This window comes from Rhinolophus ferrumequinum, chromosome 24, assembly GCF_004115265.2.
Source record: "Rhinolophus ferrumequinum isolate MPI-CBG mRhiFer1 chromosome 24, mRhiFer1_v1.p, whole genome shotgun sequence".
In the NCBI taxonomy this organism is placed as follows: Eukaryota; Metazoa; Chordata; class Mammalia; order Chiroptera; family Rhinolophidae; genus Rhinolophus; species Rhinolophus ferrumequinum.
The window spans coordinates 30,688,180-30,711,777 of NC_046307.1; the positions used below are offsets into that span (position 1 = coordinate 30,688,180).

Below are 23,598 nucleotides of genomic sequence, written 5' to 3' on the forward strand. Positions count from 1 at the left end.
ATTTATTTTTAAAATAGTTTTCCAATAGCACCAGTTCCCTTTCAAAACTCAGCAGAAAACCAAGCCCAATTCTGAGCGTGGCCTTTCATTTTATACTCCTGCCATTTCACTCACCTGTCTTAAGTTTCAATCCTGTAAGCTGGCTGCACTGCACTCAAGGGGAAGGAACACTTGTAGAATCAAAGACCCATGAGGGGTATGGACTGTCCATAAGGGAAGTTTTTCCTTCCCTTAGCCAAGCTCCGCCCCATTACAAATGTCTCCTCTGCTACAGGTCCTCTTGGGGAAAATGGTTAGGGAGTTCACCGAAGTTCAGACCTTATTTACCAGAAGCATGACTTGGAGGCACCTCATCTTTTCAGCTCCTCCTACCTAGTCAGAGCGAAAGTGCTGAAGGGACAGCTCCCAACGCTTTAGGTCATTTGAGTGAGCTATCCCAGGAAGACAGCACCTAAGGTATCTCCTCTCTCTTACAAACACCATTCACAAAATCCGAGAAAACAACTCCAGTCGTCCCTGATTCCTTGCAAATTTAGTTAGACTGATATTAAAACACACCCTCCTTCCCTAAGTGTATAATTATTCGTGGGTGGAGAGCCACCAGGGAGGGTAACAGAAGAGGGAAGAGGAAAAAAAAAAAAGGTAGAAGACGATTTGATCCTGACTTCTAAAAATCTTTCTGTTCATTTTTTTCCTCCTCCCTCTCTCCCATTTTCCTAATCCTGAGAATGATGGAGTTCGAGGCAAGGGAATGATTCCGGAAATGGAGATATGACTCTCAAACCTAGAAATGATCTGGGTGATTTATTTCAAGTTAAATACTCCTGGTCCTAGGAACCCAGCAGAATTCCTATTTAAAAAGCCTGTGTTTTCTCCTTTGTGACATAAACAGACAAATACTTGCCTCTAAAGGTTAAAAACTCGATTCCATTCGGAGTACGTTCTCACTGTCCTCTAAGCCACAGGCTAAGGCTGGGTGGAAAGCGCTCACAACCTGTGTGTGAAAAGTGCTAACGACTCTCTAAAACCCGGTGGCCACTTCCTTACTGGCCAGAACGCTCCCCTGTCATTCCTGATCATTCGTGACTCTGCAAGACGCAGGGACTCAGACATGTGTGTGGGAGTGCATGTGAGAGAGACAGGCGGGAGGAGAGAGAGCACGCTCGCCACATGTGTAGCCCTGCCTCTCCTCGTTTCATAGCTTTCATTTATTCATATGCATGCAGTGGCTAAATATTTGATCAAAGGTGAAGCCCTTATGCTGGTCAGTCTTGTTTTTAATGGGCACACCTTAAAACGGCGTGCTTATAAATTGAAAGTGTGAAAAAATTCTGAGTGCAGGTTCTAGGTCTCTAACCCTTCCCTCCCCCACTAGTACTACCCTCCAAAAAGGAAAGCTTGCAGCAGATTGTACAAGGATTTGAGTCTGCAGCTAGAGAGAAGGGGATTAGGGCCAGAGCGGTGCAAGTTAAATTGTGCTGCATATAAAAAATGGGCGGATTGGTCTCCAGATCCAGAGGCTGGTACCACCTTCCTTTCTAAAATAAAATCTCTCTGGCATGAAGTCACCGCCTATTTCACATCCGGTTTGCCCTGGGACGTATTACTACTGTCTTGGTAAAGAGAAATCTTTTGTTGTATAGCTGCAGATTGGATATTGGGAAGCAAATTTGGGTGTGAAATCTTCAGCAAAGGAGCACGCAGAGTCCATGATGGCTCAGACCCAGTGAGTGAGAGGCAGAGCGAGGACGCCCCTCCGCTCCTGGCGCGCCTGGACTCGCGGACTCGCGCTGGCTCCAGTCTCGCTACGATTTTCTCTCGCAGACTTTTCCCGGGTCTTGAGCGATCCTGTGCCCAGAGGGGGCCCAAGGTAAGCGCGGCTTCTGACCGCAACACAAAGCCTTGAACGTGGCTTTTCATAGCAGGAGAGACAGGAATGCTATAGAAATGGGAAAGAGGGAACAGGACAAGAGGCTGATCCCACAGCAGGTAGAAACAACGAATGCTTTTCTTTCAGGCTGAAAACCGCAGCGATATAGGAGCATTTTTCCTCCTGCCTCTCTTTTCTTTCCCCCTTTCTTAGGCAGCTTTGAATTTATTCCGCGGGGTGGGTGGTGACCTGTTGTTTTGATCTCCCCCCCCCCCAAGAAGGAGCTGGGGTGAGGTTGGGAGGGGCGATGGTGGGCATCGTCTAAAGTTCAGAAGGCTGGGACAGAAAACCTGTCTCAATGTTCCATTCTAAGGAAGGCACTCTCTCATGCTGGCTGCAAAAATGCCTTTTTTCTTCTTTCCAGTGGACGCTGCTGAAATGCCCTCTGGTGTAGGGGTCTCTCCTCTTCTAAACATGAAAAACTCCACTTACAATTTGATATGGGTTACGTGGGACCTGGGTATTTAGAGTGTGTGTATTTGGTGGGGGGAGGTTGAAGGTGGAAAGGGCTAAGTAGGCAGCTTAGCGTTTCTGTTAAACTATTATGTTTGTATTTGCAAGAAACTTTCTTACTCAACAACTCAAGTGTCATGAGAGGTTTGTTTTCCTCTTTTGTAAATGTCAGAAGACAAAAAGCTGTGGTACCTTGCCTTGGGGTTTTGTTTTGGTTCTTTTACCCCTCCAGGAATTACCTTTTTCAAATAAATTTCAAAATAGATATATAACCTATTGAGAGAAGTTTTTCCTCATGGCAGACATCAAAGATTAATAATAAAAGGTTGAATTATAATTGTGCAGCTTAGATGCAGTATTTCAATATAACATTTATCTAATATTTCTTGTCATATGCAACTTATCTGTCAGAACCAGACATTAAATTAAGTAAAAACTATGAAGCTCACAGTTCTTATCTCTAGATCTAGACCATTTCATTCTAAACACATTAATTATGTTTCATTGCCTACATGCCTATTTGTAATGGTTTTTTACTGATCTAAATGATCCCAGAGAGTGTGGAAAGCATTTGTGTAGATGTATTTAAAGGCATACCACATGAAACTATAGAGTGCTTAATGAAAATATGCTATAAAAGACTTGCTATCCATGAATCACTGAGCCTACTGAGAAGTACAGATTCAGGAAAGTGCTAACAAATACCTTGAACATTTCTCATATTATGACTGGAATGAATTTTAACACATTAAATAAAGTGTTACCATGTCTGCTGTTTAACCAAGTGGTGCACTGGTTTTTGAAAACTGACTTCACAAATAAGATTATAATTTTTAAAATTTCCCTAAGCTTTCCACGTTCCTCCATTTCCCTAGCATCCCCGTACCAAGTCTAAATTCAGCAATCAGATGGTGATTGATTATACTTTACCAAAGAGGGGGGAAAAAAAGAGTCCCTTATTCATGCAAAGCAAAGCACTCCAGCTTCTATCTGTTTGGAATGAAACATTTTCTAGCAGCGAACCTGGCAGAATTCAAGAGAGCTTAAAAGATATGTGTGGGCATGTCTGTGCGTGTTGATGTGAGTGTTGGTATGTGTGTGTTGGAGAGATGAGCACATGGCTTGACTATCAAGTGTGTCCTTTAGCCTCACAGAAACATTAGTGAGCATATTTAACAAGGCAATCACAGGCAGCAAATACAAGCACGACTTCGACATTCAACAGTGTGTTTCCTATTTTTTTTAAAAAAACAAGTACACTTGCTTCTGAAATCAAGGTACATCCAGAATGCAAAGATGAATTCAGTCATCAAGGCTATTCACCTACCCAACTCCAGCCCCTAAACACGCTGGCTCTGTTACAGACACCGGCTTACAAATTTCAATGCACAGTTCAGTTGAGGAAACTCAAATCAGAAAGGTCAAATTTTTCAGACAATAAAAAAACAAGAGAGGAATGCAAACTATATTGGAAGTATGAAGCCTAGAGAAAAAAACAACAACTCGGTTTTCATGTTGAGCAATACTGTCACTTGAAAGCATTGCCACTTGTATTGTTTTACAGGAGAAATTAAGACACTGGTATATTTCTGAATGGAAAAATGGAAGGGAAAGTGGAGAATCGATGGTCCAGGTTTCCATTGCTTCCAATGAGGTGTCATATCCCAGTGAGGTCATTTCCTGACTTCAAAGCATTCATCTGAACTGCCTCAGTCAGCCCTAGTGGTTAGAACCTGATGTTTCCTACACGAGGCATTGATCTCCACTTGTTCTACTTTTCAGCTGCACAAGCCCGCGATGAAGAGAAGCCTGGGTCTCTCTGACTATCTTTGGGCCTGGACCCTCCTTCTGAGCACACTGACTGGAAGAAGGTGGGAAACTTTCTTTTAAATCTTGCATGAGAATTTCTGTAACTTTTCATTTATTCTTTTAGGGGGAAGAAAATTGCCGTTGGATGAATTCATGACTAAGGGAATTCAAAAAACTTAACTGCAATAAAATTCCAGCTAAGAGTAACGAAGAGCAGTATGGAAAAATAATCATCTTATTTGTGTTAGTTAGAATACACTTAGCACGCTTTTGTTCAAGGGTATATTAATGTTTAATGTATCAACATTTAAGTCTTAAACTGAACTTTTCACTGTTCAGTTGTAACTGAACAAAACCTGCGGTTTCCTAATTCATAAAAAAGTTACCCAATTTGTGTCTGCATACTGTGAGAGTCGCTTTTTCAACAAGAACAATTTTAGCCAATTGTAAAAATCACAGAGTAACTTGTGACTATATGGAAGTTAAAAGTTTAAAATAATATTTGTAATTGGAAAGTTATTAAGTCTCTAAAATGCCTGCACATATTATGTTTTGAAAACATTATTTATATAACCAGTAGAGGAAAAAATAGGCCAGAGAAATATTTAAGAATATTATATAAAATTGAACTTCTGTATTTAAGTATAACTACTATGGAAACAAGTTATAAGAGGAATTTAATAGTATACTTAACTGTATTCAAAATATTTGCTAATGATACAATCAAGCATATAAACATATTTAAGAGTAGCAATAATATAAATGACCAGATATTTCAGGTTCTTCTTTATCTGTCTGTATATTTCTGGTGTAGCCTGCTCCTTTGGCCCATAAGAAAGTCTTACATATAATGTAAAAACCTAAGATTCGTCAAAATATAATGGAAAGCGAACCCTTATGAGTTAAGGCAGAGAGATGGAATAGTCTGGGAAGATACAAATTTAAGAGGATTTTTTTAATTGAAAAGTTGTCTGTTTTTATTTTTTGCTATTGTGTGTGGTAAATAATGACTGTTAGATGAACAGGAAATGCTTTATTGCCAGATACTCTTAATCTGAGGAGTTAAATGTTTTTTACTGTTTTTGAAAAATTATATGAAGTGTTACTATTGTAATGACCTGTAGATGGAGTTAGTGCACAGTGTTTTATTATATACTGGTTCATATGGAATCAAAATCAGGTACTGTAACTGACATTTCTCTTCAAATTATATATTTAATTTAGGAAACATTACATTGGCATGGGTGTTTAATAGCAAATAAAAAAAATTTTATCCCAGGGCTATTCTCTGAGAATTATAATTGGGCATAGTAAATTAGAAGTAAAGATGAAGAATAACCTAATTAGAAAATCACATTTAAAAAATTACCATTACAATTGGGATAGCAGAGTGGTTTTCTGGGAGAGGGGAAATATCTCTTGGAACTTGTATTCTAATGCAAACAATTGGTGAAAACAAAATTTATAAGATAAAACCAGGGGGAAAAAAAGCATTTCCTGAATTTGACATAAGCTGTAAAAACAAAGGGAATGCAGGCAAGTATAACAGGTAACTCTATATTCTAAGAATTATAGTAACAATCTAATTGTGCTCTGTCATGTCACCCTGTCTCGTTCTCTCTCCCTTTTTATTTTATTGCTTTCTTCCTTAAACTACTCCATCAGGCCTTCCTCACAACTTAAGGTGTGCTAACATTTCTTTTTCCATCTTTATCAAGATGACCTTCTGATATCCTTGAAAGATGCATGTATGGCAGTTGGTTTTGTGACAGACTTTTTATAAATAACTGCATTCATAAAACTGATTTTTCTTTACTGCTGTCAACTACTAACGAGACATCCTAGAAGACACAAAGCTCATTGAAAATTTGATTTCAAAAACTACTAAGATGTTTCATTTTGCCGAAGGAAAGTAAACCCTCAATCTGCATGATATTGATGTTTAATTTAGGAGAATGAAAAATTGTTTCATATAGTTACAGTTCATATATTTAACATTATGAATAGTTTTCAGTTATAATAATTTTATTAAATAAAAATTTATCAGGAAAAAAATGACCATTACATTTTGCTGATATAAAATATATTACCTAAACAGAAGTATTTGTTTTTTAAATGATATTTGGGTTATATTTCTTGCTCCTGTCAAATTAGTGAAGCTTGGTTTCAAATGTTACTCTTTTTCTAGATTGATCAGTAATATAAACACACAAGAGTGAAGCCAAAGCATATAAAATAGAAAGTATGAAAGTGGTATTTGGTACAGTTTCTTAGTTTATACTCCACATTCATTATTTTTACTCAAGGTCAGAGCTATCATTGAAATAAATCAGTGAGTGTGATCCATCCTAAAATAGAAAACTCTTCTCTCACGGGATTTTGGAGGTGTCATCCTAATCATTATATAAAATATGATTCAAGGAGCATAGATAATAATGCGATTGATGTAAGAAATACACACTATTTGAAGTGTAGTCACTATGTGGTTGAAACTCAAACACTAGTAATGGTAAGGGGTAAAAACTGTACCTGCAACTAGAAAGATAAGTAGAAATAAACTAGATAACTAGAAATAAAGTTTTAGACTAAAATCTGAAGAAAACTGGGTTCTAGTTCAAGCTCTGCTCACAAATAGCTGCATTTTCTTAAAGAAAACACTAATCGTGTACTACAGTTTAATAAACCATAAGTTAAGGATATTGAATCATATCTTTTTCAAGGTATTTTTTACTTCTAAGACCGGAAATGACAAAAATTCAATTAATTAGAGATTTGAATAGACAAATTATAAAAATAGGTTCATAAACCTTAAGGTGAATGGAAATTGCACACTGATGTACAAATATAATTATCCTAAAAATCAAGTTTTATCTACTTTTCTCATCTTAATATCTTGAAAGAACATCAAAAAAGCAAAACACAGATTTATATGCATATGAAATGGATAAAGAAGGGGATGTTGGTAGATGAAATCTTAGACTTCTGCTACATGTTAAATTAAATGAAAATAAAACTATTAATTACTTTGGTAGCTTACACACACACACACACACACACACACACGTATATATTTATTTATTTATTTATTTTTGGAAAAAGTTTCCCGGATTTTTTTTTTTACAGTATGCATTACTGTTCTTGCTTTCCCAGAAAATAAAAAAAGCAAAACAGAAAACATGCATTATAGCATTGTGTACATGCTGAGAATTACAAATGTAAAGAGACAGATCTCATTTCCTGTATTTTTCCTTCAATAGTTAGAAATATTAGAATAAAGACCTTATCACATGTGAGAACAAATATGAGAAAATGTTCAGAATTAAAATATGACTTTGTTTTGTTTTTACTTAACCGGAAGGAATTTTCAAATTAAGATTGAAAGAAAGGAAGGAGGGTGAATCTGGGGAAGGCTTTATTTGGGAAAAAAAGGTTTTAGTAGAAATGTATAATATAGCTCTCTCCTCCCTTTATGCCTTTTCAGCGATGGACAACCCTCATTACAAGATGAACTTAAAGACAATACAACTGTCTTCACCAGGATTTTGGACCGACTCCTGGACGGTTATGACAATCGCCTAAGACCGGGACTGGGAGGTCGGTCACATTATTATTTTTATTTTAGAGAACAATATTAAACCCTTATTATGAAAGCCTGGCTTTCCTTCTAAATAAATGGTAAAGCAATAAGAAGAGCAACATTTATTTTAATGACTAATCCTATTTTTAATAGATTCCTCAATGTTAATTCTATTTACCATGGTAGTTACGTGAACATACCCATATGTAGTAAAAGGTAGATACAAACTTCTCATAATGACATGAAAGATATGTTACTTTAACTTGACAGAGAAAAAATGGGGGTGATATCCTCCCTTCCAGAGCAAAGACTGCATCTACTTCATTCTGCAATACTATGTCTGCCTTAAATTCAAGTAGACTTTCTCTGAATCTATTGCTTTAAAGATTTATTTCAAAATACTATTTACTGATCCACTATGATGCATTAGATTACCACCACCTCTAAGAAAATGGTAAATGAGATAGTTTTTTTTAAACCATGCATTTGTACTTAAACCCTTATTTTCTGCAGTAAAAATGTATATTTTCTTTGTATTAGTATAGTTAATTGGTTATACTAATACATTTTAATGATAACCAATTAAAATAAAGGGCTTATACTAATAAATTTTTACTTAGGAAGAAGATAGCACTTAATACAATATTTATAACAATAAGAGTAAATAGTGTTAGACATTACATACTTACTTGAATAACTCTTGAATAAGATAATCAACCTAACTTATTTAGTTAAACAAAGACTAATGAGGCCAAAACAAAATACTGTCCTCAGTGAATGAAGGAAATAAATTATCGTTCAAAGTCACACAGGAAACCAAGGTCAGAATCTAGAATTCCCAACTATAGCTTACGCTGCACCTTCTCCAAAACATTTGTAGAAACTATTTAATGGCAATATTTAAATTACAATTAAATGGCAGTATAAAGAAAGTTATCTCCTTTTCATTTAGACAGCAAAGATACGCAAAAAATAAGAAGTTTAAGAATTCAAATTTTGCTTTGAAAACTGAATGGTAGCATAGGTTTAGAGTTAATTTACTATTATTATTTTTAAATACATAGGGTAGCGTAATCACATGATGGGGACCATAGATCTCTTTTGAGGCTGCTAAACTCCATTAGTGTCTCAGAGGTTTAAGGGGAAGTGCTTTGTCCGAGACATGACGCAAATACTTGTCAAAGATCTTACCAGGTGTCCTTTCTTATCAATTATAAATATTCATTCTAGGACATGCTATATAAATTCCTTCAGGTTTTTATTTCACCTAGTTTTTCCTTTACTACGTTCTTAGGAAAAGACTTTAGGAACAAAACGTATTGGTCACAAAATGGAGTGCATAATTGTGTATGTGATGTATTAATTTAATGTCATTGTGTATCTAAAAATCTGAATTGGCTTCAGAAAAACTGTTCTTGAGTCATAAAATCTGAAATAAATGAGAAAGACTGCAAGTATGGAAGGAGTGCAGAAAAAGAAGACCCAGTCAGGACACTGATATAACTTCTAAAAAGCAAGACTTTCTAATGTACTAAGGGGCATGCATCTGATTTCTTAACTTATTCTCCTTCCTCCTCTATATCAATCCTTACAAAATCAGCAGACTTATACAACACACCTAGAAAAACTTGTCTTTATTCTAGTTTAAGAATTCCCATTTAATAGTTAACATGTGAATATGAGTGTCTGCAGTAAGCCCTGTGCATAGTTATCAGCTTTTTAAAGAATTTTACACACACACACACACCTTTAATGAACAGTGGTGTGGCTGTTCTTTGGAGTACTGGTAACAAGATCATGACTGCTCACTTACACCTAATTATATATAATAACTGTTTAATAAATACATATACATATATATATGTGTGTGTGTGTGTATATATATATATATATATAAATATATATATAAATATAAATATATAAATATATATAAATCAAATATAGTGTAAGCAGGAAGCATTTTATCTACCCCTCATCTGTACACCTAGGTCTTGGGAGAGCCACAGATATTAAGGATGTATATATAGACTAAGAATGGATTGAAAAACTGATTTTCAAGACTTGAGATAATGGTAGATTTATTAACAGAAATAACGATATTAATTCATAATGGAACATTACTATTTTGGTAGAATTTACTTTTATTATCTATTGAATCCCCCCAAATAATAATAGGCGTGTATTTGAAGAACAGAGATAGTTGGCTAAATACAGTCAAGGTATATTCTTTCTAATTGAAATGGATAAAATATGCTACAGCAATGGAAATTCAAGGGATCGGGGAAAATTGAAAATAATGAATGTGCTTTAATCTTTGCTAAAGATGATTTTTCTGATATTTATGATTCCTGGAAACAGTGATTTTGAAGATATAATAGACATTAAAACAACTTAAAAAGTAGCTCAAACATTTTCCTCTCTTTCTATTGTATGTATCCTGTGAATTACTGCAATTCAATCTGATGAATATGACATTTACAAAAAAGCTTCAATACTGACTATCTTAATTTTTACTATTTTTTTTGGAATGCATTTTTTAGCCTTAAGGGATATAATGGTATTCACTTATTACCTATATCTCCAGAGTCATTAACATTTTAAGTACATTTTGAGAATATCTATCTTTTGACAACTACATCTTAAAATATTAAACATAGTTTTTAGATTTTTAAAAAACATAACTAGCTACAGAATTAGAGAAAAATGTTAACACCATTATTTCTGGGTTCTATAAATTGAAATGAACTAATATGTATTTCTCTGTAGAATTATTTAATTTCATTTCTTTACCACAGACTTCTGATAAGTATGACATGCATTCCAGTAGATCTCCATTGCAAAAATGTACCTTTTATTTATTTTTTTAACATGATCCACTTGCTTTCAGATGAAAAGAGCAAGTAGAAGAAATACTTGAAAGATTATCATTAGTTTATCAGGGGTAAAAGTTTCCTCTTAGTAGAGCTTATGATCACAGCTGGGATAACCTACTCTTGCAAGAGACAGGGACCCACTCTCTTCTTTATTATGACAAAAGTCTGCTTTTTTAAAAATAACAACATTGTGCAGAAGGCAGGGATATTTTGTTCCAAATGTCCTCAGAAAATACAAAAATGTGGTAAGCTGAGACTTGAGACTAATGTAAGAAATTCTTGTATGTGCAAATTCATCATGACCTCTTTTTCAGAAACACAAACTGCATCAGAATGTTTAGCATTAATCTCTGGAGACATACACCTTGGGCCCAATAACTAGGAAACAAAATATATAACTTGGTTCATACAGATGATAGAAATCAGTTTGCAGATATTATAACACTATTTAAAAGGCTACCTTTTCACAGCCAAGAGCAATCCTGAGAAAATGCAAATAAAAGGATAATATATAAAAAAAATGATATCCTGGATTTTTTCTTTCTTTCTTTTTTTAATTTTATTTATTTATTGAGATACAGAAGATAAAAAGGAATAAAATGTGTGGAATTCTAATGATTTAATATACTCTATTCAGGAATGCAAAGAGAAAAATAAGTTGACTGTATTCATATTTTAAAGTACAAAATTAATGAAGAAATCTTTAAATAGACTTAAATTGATATAATCAGTAGCCAGAAAATCAAAATCAAAATTCTCAGTAGTTGTAGAATTCATTCTCATTTAAAATCTCTTTCTTTGAGGTCAAGGTGGAGAGGGCTACTTGTTTCTTGTAGCCAGGGGCTGAAGAATGTTTTTGAAAGGCTCTTCTTGTAAAGCACATACAGAAGTATAGAAGAAGAAAATGATTGGGGAAAGGAAGAAGGTAAAAGCCAGAAAGAATGACAAGAAAGACAGTGTCAGAGAAACTGGTAAAGGAGAGGGATCTGTGTTACGAGGATGGTAGGCTCAGGTGCTCAATGAATCAAGATTCCTCTTTTCATTTTCAATCAGGAACAAACCAAAAACTTTCTGAGAAAATTCATTTTCCCAAGGTTTCTCCTTATTGACTGTGAATATAATAAAATAAAGAAACATGAATTTTCTCCAGCTTCCTAAAAAAATTGAAATGATACTCCCTTTCAAAGGCACCCATGTGGTTGTAGTTCAGCCACCATCACAGGAGCTTGCCCTGCACTCTGGGAGAGGGAGAAAAACAACTCAAACAGATCCAACATTTTATTCTGAAGGAAGATTTCGGGTTTTTAATGACAAGTAATGCCCTTCCAGTGACATTGTTCCCTTCCTGTTTGCCCCATCACACATGCAGGCTACACTTTATTGATGATGTGACAAAATCCCAGGGTGAGCCAGGGTGATGTCAGAAAGTTTATCGTCTGAGACATGCCACCTAGCTGAGAGTTTACCATCTTCACAGGTTCATTCTCACGCATCTAGCTTATAAAAGACCTTTTCTTCTATGAACAATTTTATTTCACTGTGAAAATTTATTTCACAATTTTATTGTGTTTTAATGTGAAAAACACATTAGGATGAAACCATTTTTAAATGGAGCTCAACCAGGATAGTGCCAAAGGTATGAGATTTTGGTTAAGCCACATTAAACAAAATACAGAACTTTGCACCCTCTCTCTCCCTGCTAATGGTATTTCCTGAAATTGTTAAAATTTCTAAATTCTGTCTTAAGTTTAATGTCAATAAATAATATGTAGGATGATGAATACCTCTCAAAGATTTTATCATCAAACCATATAGCTAAAGAAAGCAAAGGAAAATAGATTATCCTTTTCACAGCCAAGAGCTGTGACAAACCCAGCTCTTGTATTTATCATGTGACAAACCCAGATGGGTGGGAGGAAAAGTAGATAATAGGTAGGTAGGAATGAATATAGGTAAAAGAATGGACTTTATTCATCCCTACTAGACCCTTAATAGATATTTAGTTAATATTTTCTTCTTTTTCCTGTAAGTATTATAGATTTGAGGGCTTTTGTTTGTTTTCAGATTTTACTTAATTGACAGTATCAGTTAGATAAGTATCTGTAACTGGAATGTAACTGGGGTTTCTCTCCAAGTATTTTAGCAGTAGTATATTATTTAACAAACAATCTATGCTTCAAAGCCAATTTTCTCCTTATTTTCAAAATTTTCCAAATTTTGGATTTTTTATGCCTTTTAGATTTTCTTTAGCCCAATTATTGCAAAAGATCTCAGCTTTACGATATACACATCTCTAACTAAGTAAGGTAACGGGGTTGCATATGTACGCATCTGGCAAGGTGGTGTGGGCTCCCTGAGAATTAGCTTAGGATCTTGGTTTTTGTTTCGTTACATCAACATATAATAAATGAAGGTGGAAAACTAAGTGCTGGGGGGGGGGATGGAGGAGGGAATGGGGGGAGTGGACTAAATGTTGTGAAATTTTGTGCAACTTTTAAAGTTTAAGTAACTAGGGGATAGGGAAAGCAGTACAGCTTAATCTTTTTTAAAAATTCAGTTTTGTTCTAGCTCAAGATTCTAAGAAATATGGTACTCATGTGAACTTTTATTATTATTTTGTGTATGTTGTGTGACACTGAGATTAGAGGCAACCGTTTTATTCATGTTCAACTAAAGTTAAAACACATATTTTATACTCCAAAGCTAGAATTTCAAAAAGTTAGAGGATAAGCTATTTCTGTCACAATGCAATAGCTTTCAACAAAATAAAAGTGTCTAACTTACTGACAATATCCAAAATATTAAAAAGGTTTGATTCATCCAATATTTGTTGTTGTTGTTGTTAACATATTTACTTTTCCAGATAATGGCTTTTATTATTATCTTTTGAAATGCTACTGTGGAACCCTTCTTTTTGAATTCGCTGTAGTTTTTATCTGGCGTTTTTAATGCAAGGTGTGTAGCAGATGCTCAAACTTAGCCATAACGCAATCCATTTCCACAGAAATACTATATCTACACATTCTATCATTCAGTTGAATCTCAGTGAAAAAGCAGTTACCAAAAACCCGAGAGGAATTGTTAAAATGAACAGACAGTACCTTTTAACCTTTACTGGCTGAGATCGCCAGTCAGCTCATGAAGCCAGCTCATCTAATGAATCCAACCAAACGCCCAAAGGAATGTTCCAGCATGTTTAGAAACTTTCTACTCTTATCTATTCCTGGTGTATATAAATCATCTATCTGTTCAATGACAAGAATTTCCTAAGATAAAATATAGCCACTGAGACGACGCTCATGTTATAAAGGACAAATGTTTAGTAAACAGCTACAGATGACTTTTTAGTGCAGCTACTTTTAACCTTTCATTAGTTTCCACTTCTCATCTTGATTCTGGAACCGATGTTGAATTTTTTTTAAGTGTTTTCTATACAAGATTCCTTTGTTCATGTAAAATCTGAAGTCTTTATTTGAAAAATAATGTAGTGCTTTTGAGGTGAAAATCTCATTGTTAATAGTCATGGACTCTGCCATTTTGGAAAATTTAAGAGGAAACAAAGTGGATGCCATGTCCCTCTAAGACTGTCATATTATTATTCTCATATAACGAAAATGTTATAATGGGAACAAGAAGTATCTTGCCTCGTAGCTACGGCAGGTTATAGAATTTTGATCCAGACTTAACCTAGATCAAAAGAAACCCATTCCTCCAACACAGCAATCACACCCTTCTCTAAAGGTTAGCCCTCTGTCAATAGAAACTGCCCATACGTAAGGAGGGAGATTCTCAGTGGAGATGAGATAAATGTCTGCCACAATAACATTTACCTGTTTTTCCTGGGAGATGTTTTTATCATCTGAGTTTGTGGAATCCGAAAAACCAAAGGCTCAGGGACTACTCAGGCACCTTGACATGTGAGTCTCTATCCTCTATCCATCTTTAGTAACTGAGCACATACAGAATTAAGTAGCTCATCATACTAAGTAGGGAAAGTTGCCAACTTTTCTAAAGAATTAAGGGATGGAAATGAAGGACGGAGCAAAAACACTGTTCCAGGCAGACTGGCATGGAGCTGAACCATCCTTCAATCCAGGAGCCTACGTTGATATTGATGATGATAGAGCCCGGGATATTTTCAATTTCCAAAGACAATCATTTCAAAGTGGAATTTAAAGATATAGGTTATTATGATGACTGATGTGCCTCCATTTAGTCTCCATACAGTGACTGTCTCTGTGCACTAATAGACACAAAGTAGCTTAAAGTAGGTAGTGAGTGAGTAACCTCCTTCCTAAGTGGCAAGTCCATGGAACGGGGCGTAGTGAATATTACCCTGAGTTCCTCAGTAGGGAGCATTTCCAGTGAAAGTATGGCCAATGCCATATTAAATAGGTTGTCATGATAGGCATTCTTAATAAAAGACCACTTTTAATTCTTCACTGTTGATTCCCTCCTCACTGTTTCTTGTACACTTTTACAATTAATTGTTCACACAGTACCAACTATCTTCTTAAACTGCAAGTGACATAATTTCACTTCATTACCCAAAGGATTCTTTTTGCATTAGAATAAAGGTCAACTGCTTAGTGAAATGCACAAAGCTCTTTAGGGGGTGGCCCTACTTGCCTCTAGAGTGATCATCAGCAACACCAGACTCCAGACATATTAAACTTTCTGCTTCTTAAACATAACACACTTACCTTTGATCTTGTTCTTTCTTCTCCTTGAAATGTCCTCCCTGGATCGCCTCATCCCTGAAGTTTTCTCATCTTTTAGGTCTCAGGTCAAAGTCCTCTCTTCAAAAGACATTCTTTCAGGGCATTCATAGTAATCTGAAATTCATTAGTATAATTTGTATGTATGTGTTTGTATATAACTATATACCCGATTATCTATCTATCTATCTATCTATCTATCTATCTATCTATCTATCTATCTAATCTACCTACCTACCTAAACTGTTTCTAATCTATCTATAACATATTTTTCTGAAGACTATGAGATATGCTATAGAAGAGCAGGAATATTTGCACTTTTGTTCACCAATGTATTACCTACAACAGTACCTGTCCTGCACATAGAAAATGCTCAATAAACATCTGTTGACTAAATCAATGCATCCAAAAAAACATCTCAAAGTGTTTTTGACATCACAATCTTATTTGACCCTCACTTCAATGCAGTGTAATTGACTGTGCAGGTATTATTTCTTTGTTGAAAAAGTAAGAAAACAGACTTAGAGAGATAAAAGGATAGTATCTAAAATCACACAGCATGTTCTCCAGGAAAATCACAGTTAAAATTTTAGTGTTGGACTCTTAATCCAATGTGCTTACTACTTACTATACAACAGTGCTTTCTTATTTCTACTTCAAGCACTAATCATATTTTTCAAATTATCACTTCAAAACATCTGTTATTTCAATACTTATCAGCAGGTTATCAACATTGTAAGAAATCCCCAGTAAGAACAGATATACTGCTGCCTAGTAGTTCTAGAATACGTAATACAGTGTGCATATATATATATATATATATATATATTCATATATATAATGTATTTTTGAAGGCTGTGCTTGTTGAAAGACTGATTTTAATTGATTTGTCATAAAAATCTTCATTTACATTGATGTACTATTTTAAGATATTCCCAAATCATCATCATCATGATCCCATTTTACATAACTCTATTCCACATTTACCCCTTGAAAACTTGAACATGTGTATACATTTACACTAATTTTAAAGAATATGTTGACTTTTTTTCTTTTTACATTGGACAGGGAAAAGATTATAAAGAATATATTTGATTGAAAAAATGTGGTGATTAATCTGTTCTTTGCACGTCTTCCATCAAATTATTTTAAATTATTTTCATTTTCAGACAATTTCCTAGCTTATATTACAGGTTCATTCATGTTTAACTTTGGCTAGGTGTAAAATCATTCTAGTTGAATTTTATTAGAAGTTCCTGACTCATGTTGTATGCTCTTAAACAGAATATTTTGAAGCATAAAATTACCCTGACATTTCCTCATGTGATCCATAGAAAGTCACTGAGTCCTTTCTATGCATTCCTAATAATACTTTAGAGTCCAGTGCTAAATTGGTAAAATCCGGTATTAGAGCACAGGATTATATTCCAATGTTCTAGTGTACCTTAAATAATAAATAATTTACATACATATATTACCTCCTCCCACCCCATGGGGATTTCAAATTGAAGGGGAGAGTAAAGAGATGACTAAATTTTCCCAGAATTGGGGAAGAGAATGTTCTTTAACAGTTCCCTTGGATCACAGCCCAAAACACATGCATATAAGCACATCTTCCATTTAAGCCTGATCCTGGACCTGAAGAGGTCTTGATTTCAAACTACCATTTCTTTACCAAAAAAGCAAGTTAACCACTATTTACAATTTGCCTCAGTTCATTTACAACAATCCTCTGCTTATTTTGAACTTTGTACTCCAGATTATAAACCATCTATCTTAAAGAATAACTTCACGTGCCACTCAATTCCTGGTGAGCTGTAGTGAAAGACATACTTTAAAAGGTCAAAGGAGTCTATTCCTTGTCACTGACATTGTACTTAACTGAGTGAGGATGTGGTTTGAGACTAGTCATTAAGGATATATTTGAATAGAAAAAAAAGATGTTAATAGAATATATCAAGATAAGAATAGTGGATTTATGTGAATGGTGGTATTCATGGAATGTTGAATGTTTTTTTCATGTTTTTCTGAAATTTCAAAATTTATACTATGAAGACATATTTTTTTGATTTTTTTTTTTTTTTAAGAAACAACATAACGTGTTATATTGGCCTCATTCTTACCCTAAGCATTCGCAAATTTTTTACAGTAGCATTACCAAGTAAGTTTGGAAAACACTGAGGTAAATAAGGTATTTAAAACATAATGTAACATGTTTTACATAACATGTGTTTAAAACATAATTTCTTAGAGACTAATGTTCATGAGGAATCTTCCAGAGGCATATAAAATAAGCAGAGTTTTCCAGCACTGGAAACTGTTTTGTTCCACTGGGCACTCATTAACAGCTAATGACAAATCGAAGAAAATTAGGTCTGTAGCAAGGGAAATATATTGGAAGGGAAGGTATAGAAAGTGATTGTTATCTAATTATCTTATCCCTCCTTCTAAGCGTTATCCCCGATTTCATTGCGCTGTGCTTCTCCTTCTGATGCCATCACTCACCTCCTCCATTTAGTAGTTGAGAGGTCACTACAATCACCCACAGGCAAACTTCAGTTTGGGGACTTGGAAATTTTGGTACCTTAAACTCAGGGTTTGTGACTATGTTTGGAGGAGAAAGAAGATAAACAAAGCAAAAATGAGAATCTCTTCAAGGATATCTGCATGATTATAGCGCCTGGTGAGACGGTCATTTGAGAGGCTCATGAAGTGAGCGCTTTTGGTCTGGGTGCATGCCTGGTATGTTATCAGAGCGAGTTTCAGAAAATCTCAGAGGGAGGTGGCTAGTAGAAAATAACGAAGCACTGAAAGATAATGAACTGGTATGGTAAATATACTTAGGTGCAAGGATAGGTAAAGATTAAAGAAATACACTTTTTAAATGTGGTTATAACCATTGATGTGGCCTGCTTTCCATTTATGCCTAATCCCTACATGGAACCGTAATAATTATGTCTGGCAATAAATGTACGCAAATTTAAGCATGTTTTATGTTCTACTTGAATGGCACAGTGATCTTTAGAAATAGACTTTCGTTCTTTATCATTTGTTGCTTATATAGCACAGTAATCTATTAGAAACCTGAAAACAGCAGAGGAAAATAGCACATGTATTTAGCAAGTGGATATCTCACTTCTTCAGAGCACTTTGTCATGCTAGACAAAACAGATCCGTTGCTCCTGAAACATCTGGTAAACCAGTAAGTGTAAAGCTAGCTACTTTGGGGAATTACCTGAAAGCGAAGAAATTATACTTTCCCTACACTCAAGAAATAGGTAATAATGATATAGTCCAGGAGAGTTGCCCATGCTGTTAACCACTTGCAAGTACAGACAGGGAATCGTATATTACCAAAACGAGCATACATTTAATGGTAGGTCCCTGGTACAAAAATAAACATTAAAGAGTGGACATAATTTTAATTCTGTAGCTGTCACTCAGATCCTTAAAATATCACCATAAATCTTATAGTTTATAATGTGGAGAGAACTGAAAATCAGCATTGGAAACAAAATGATGTCGAGTCAACTAACGGGGGGAAAAAAAAAGGAGGATCTGACTATTTCAAAACTTATGTAGGAAGAAAATGTAGATATTAGTGCTCCTTGATCACACAATTTAAGGTGCTTTTAATTGCAAGAAATTAATCCATAAATAGTAAGAAATAAAATTATTTCCAATAAATTTTGAATTTATGGGTGTCATATCTGGGACACAAAGAATCTGGGATGAAAATATGCCCAATTCTCTATTATCTTTTGCCTTTCTTTTTGTACTTTTTTTCATGACAATAAATGCATGTTTTTGTTATATCAAAAAAAATCTAAGTGAAATCTCCTTTGCTTGATCGAGAAAGGAAAATGCTGCGAAAGGACAAAAATGAGCTCAGTTAATAAGATAAATTCTAGCTTTTGTGAATAGATAGTGTTTATTTTCTTTTTATTATTGATTTTAATTGAATTGTCAGTCCTGACATTCTAATAAAATGTGAGCTCTTGATGGAGTCTTAAGAAATAATAGATGTTTAAACTAAGAAAAAGACTCAGTCGAATAAAATATATATATTTTTAGAAAGAAAGTGTGCAATGTATAAATGAAATGATGGCTGGAAGGGGTGAGCATAGGGACCCAAATAAGAAGTGGATGGTTAATACAGCTGGGACTTATTGCTGACAGCTTTTTCTTTCAAGATACACAGTTGCTACAGAACGTTAAAACTGAGGTTGGAAGTTAATTCCAAAAACACAATTCTATTTTCTTTGTCTCCAAACCTATATCCTCCATTTTGAAGTTTTTAAAGGTAAACACCAGATAATTCTTCTCTCAAAGGGCTCATTGAAGCATTTTGGAGCCAAGAAAATTGTTTGCAAAAGCAAACAAACAAAAACAAGCCAAAAAATTTTGGATTGGTTGTTAGAGAGATCATCCCCACCTCCAAATTATTTTATATTTTGAGGTACGCATTATGTATACTGTATATCATGACCTCCTCAAGAGAACTTTATTCTGAGAGTATTAGCTGTTTACAAATGAATGGCTGAGGGATAAAATGGATTTTCAAAAGAATTCATTATTGCATATATTGGATCACCTTTTTAATGTCCTATGCCAGAGATATAATGTCCCAACAAAGAAAATGAATTGCTTAATACACTGGATTGTTATTTGTCAGAGCTAAAATTGAAAATTACAGCCATCTTTTCTAGTCTCACCTCTCAACAAATTGTTTCTTTTTAAGAAGAAACATTTTTTGTATTTTTTTTTTTTTTTGGTGAGTGAATGTATTTCCTTGAAAATGTCTGTTTCATTGTCACCAAACTACAATAAATATATTTTAGTGGTTGATACATATGCCTCTGAGACCAATAAAATAAAATCACATTGAACTTGAAATGGAATCTATTAAATGAACTTTTCTGTGCCATAATATGTTCTTCTTATCCTAAAATTGAAGATACTGTATGGGTTGCCAGATTTTTCCAGGGAGTAATTTGGATGATTCGGTTATGATTTAGTGCCAGAAAGCAATCATTTATAAATATACCCTTGAGTCCTTAAACAGTTAATAAAGCTTGCTATAGCACAGTGTAGACTTCCCAAGAATGGCCTAAATACCTGGAGGATCTGGCGAACAGTGTAAGAAGACCGAAGCTTAAACCACACCCATATGCTAACACGTTTTTAATGCAATATGAAATGGCTTGCTATCACTTAGGAAAGTGTGTCCATTCTTGGAGAATCCATTAAGCAGTAGCTGACTTCTCCATAAAATCTCTGCCTCTCAAAGTAGCATATTTAGGCTCCGGTCTCCATTGAAAAAAATATTAACTGTGAAATTTCACGTGTAAGCAGTAAATTATCAGGACTACACAGTAGACCAATTTTAGAAATAGCTAATCAAAGCCAATAAATTTCTCATTTGGGTGTAAGTATGTGGTGGTGAGATCTAATAAGGGCTGTTGATAGACATTCACTGTCCCAATTTCCTGCTTCATCAGAGCGTGTCACTGAAGTGAAGACTGACATCTTCGTCACCAGTTTCGGACCCGTTTCAGACCATGATATGGTAAGTGACACTGCATTTTCCATTTTCTTAGGGTGTTTTCTAAATTTACTTTTTAAAGAAAAATATAAGCTTACATTTAGGGAGCAACTGGAAATTGCTTGGCTATATCTTTATGTCTCTCTGTGTGCATAATATATAATATGTAATATTTAAATACTATATATAGAATAGAAAATACCCATTTACTTCCCAGACCATCAACCTTTATGGCCATCAACCTCTGCAGTCTTTTTTTCTATCCCTGAAATGATTGCTTTGCCTTGGCTTATGGTCTGCCAGCCAAACAGTGTGAGTTGTCTACCACTTTAGGTAGGAGGAGATGTTGCCTCAAGGATGCTAAGTTTCTGGGTAGTGACACTGTTACAGGATCGCCATAAACATCATGTTTTCTGAATTATTTTTGGCTTAAAAGGGGAAATGAGTATAAAATCCAAGGGAATACTTAACTAGAATTAGACAAATAGTTAAAATACACCAATGGGAAATGTTAAGCTTCACGGCAAAAGGCACTCATTAAATTATTACAAAGAGTGCGAATAAAATGAATATATGCCTGTTCTTTCTTTTCCCAACCCAAATAAATTAACATGAATTTATCTATCTTCTATCTGATAGGAATTGGTACATCACTAGAGCTCTGCAGATATTACATAATATTTTCGAAGTCATAGCAGCCACACTCCTATATAAACAAAAAAAAAGCATAAAGAGGCCAGGAAGATACATCATTATGAATGTTTCAAAGATATATTAATTGAATATTATTTTTGAAATGGCATTTTGTTGATAATATGCCATTATTATCATGAAAGTTTTCTGATTTCATAGTAGCTCAGATGATTCAGAATAAAAGTTATAGAAAGTGTCAGCTTAGACCAGCATTTCCCAAAGTATGGAAATTCACAGTGCACCAAGGGTAAAAGCTCTGGTAAGTCCTGAGGTAGGAAATCAGTTTAACTACATGTGTTCTAGTGGTTTCCAATCATATTTGTCCAAACCCTTTTTCTTCATGCAATACCTGTTGACATTATGTAGAACTAGTAACCTGTGAGTCAAACATTGGGAAATGCTGGCTTGGGATAATTAGATATTTTAGATCTTAAGACAGGTTATAAAATATACCAACTATGCAAATTAGGGTCAGCAAAGAATAGGAGAGACAGCACAGTATTGGGTAAACAATACAGATTTTTGAATCAGAATGTTTGGGTTTATAATCCCAGCTCCTCCACTAATTAGGGTGTATATAATCCTTGGGGAAGTTAATATTTTTCTGCCTCAGTTTCTTTATGTGTAAGATGGAAGTAATAATATTATCTCACAGAATTATCACAAGTATTAAGTGAATTAATACATGAAGAGCCCTTAAAAATTCTTGCCATATAGTAAGCATTCAACAAATGTCAGCCATGATTACACTGCAAGAAATAAAAATGTAAAAGTTAGCCATAATTGTGGATTTATTCCTCTTTGGCAACTCATTTTGTCACTGTGGTCAGTCTGTAGACCACTTTACTGAAATACTGTGTGATATAATATCTGGTGCTATCTCGATCATTCTCTGAGAACCTATTGTGATTCTTCCAGGTTGGAACTCAGCCTTCTCACAATACCATTCTCTCATGCTACTTTTCTAATTAAGAACATTTCCTAGACACCAGTCGTGTTTAAAGTCAAATGTAAACTCCTCTGCCTGTATTCCATATAATCCACAAATGATTTTATCACTTGTGCTCACTTGTTCCCAATATTGACGCTTTACTTCAGTCATTTGCGTAAGAACGATTTTCTGTGAGGCTCTAGGATTCAGGCCAGCTGAAAGCAAATCGCCCCGCTAGCAGCGGCATGACCTTGGGCACATCACATAAGTTTGTAATGGCTATATTATTATAATTATAGATAAATATGTAAATAAAGTCTATCAGTCGTGTTCCAGAAATAAGTTATTATTTTTGCCTCTGAAGCCTACATCATGCGATGCACCCTTCATGAAAATGTCTTCTATTTTCTACCCACCTAAATCCTGTATTTCCACAAAGGCCCAAATCAAGACCCAAAGGCCTGATGAAAACATCTTTTTAATTAATCCAATAACAAATCAACTTACCCTTTCAGCATTCTAATCACTTTTATTGACTCTAAAATACAATTTAGTTTTTGGCCTCACATATAACACTACTTTGTAATGTTATTTCTCTTATATAAATGTCTTTTTCTCCCAAATTGATGCCAAAAAAACATTAAAGACACACTTGTTTCACATCCCTCAGAGTATCAGTACAGTGCTGGCTTACAGCAAGTATTGAACTGCTACTTAATTGATGATAAGTTTAAAGTCTCTGCTATCTTTAAAAATGACTGCCTTACAGGACTCAATAAATAACACCCTTTTTTCCTGAGTTCTGAATCTTTTGAGAAATAAGACAATAGAGAAAGGGATATGGACTGTGAAAGTATCATCTTTATGACTAATAAGGATGATATTGCATGTGGCTTACATCTGCAGACAAGTGGGTCTTCAGAGAGGAATATCAGGGTCAGCTAGCTAACCCATCCAGTCATAGGTGGCCACCCTTGGCTAGGGTGCACACTGTCCACGTAGAAACACTGCAAAATGTGTGAGTCTTATGGACAGCCAGCATCCAAAATTGAAACGACAGAGGAAGAGG

At 34.8% G+C, this 23,598-nt stretch overlaps 1 protein-coding gene across 1 annotated transcript in view; it reads left to right on the plus strand.

Annotated features, from left to right (window-relative positions):
- Positions 1-1,406: 1,406 nt before the first annotated feature.
- GABRA1 (gamma-aminobutyric acid type A receptor subunit alpha1) overlaps positions 1,407-23,598 on the plus strand; it is a 53,829-nt gene continuing 31,637 nt past the window's right edge. The window contains exons 1-4 of the mRNA XM_033096730.1: positions 1,407-1,870; positions 4,166-4,254; positions 7,674-7,786; positions 20,862-20,929. Of these exons, the coding sequence (XP_032952621.1) occupies positions 4,181-4,254; positions 7,674-7,786; positions 20,862-20,929 (255 nt within the window). The 5' untranslated portion in view covers positions 1,407-1,870; positions 4,166-4,180. The remainder of the gene's footprint in view (positions 1,871-4,165; positions 4,255-7,673; positions 7,787-20,861; positions 20,930-23,598) is intronic.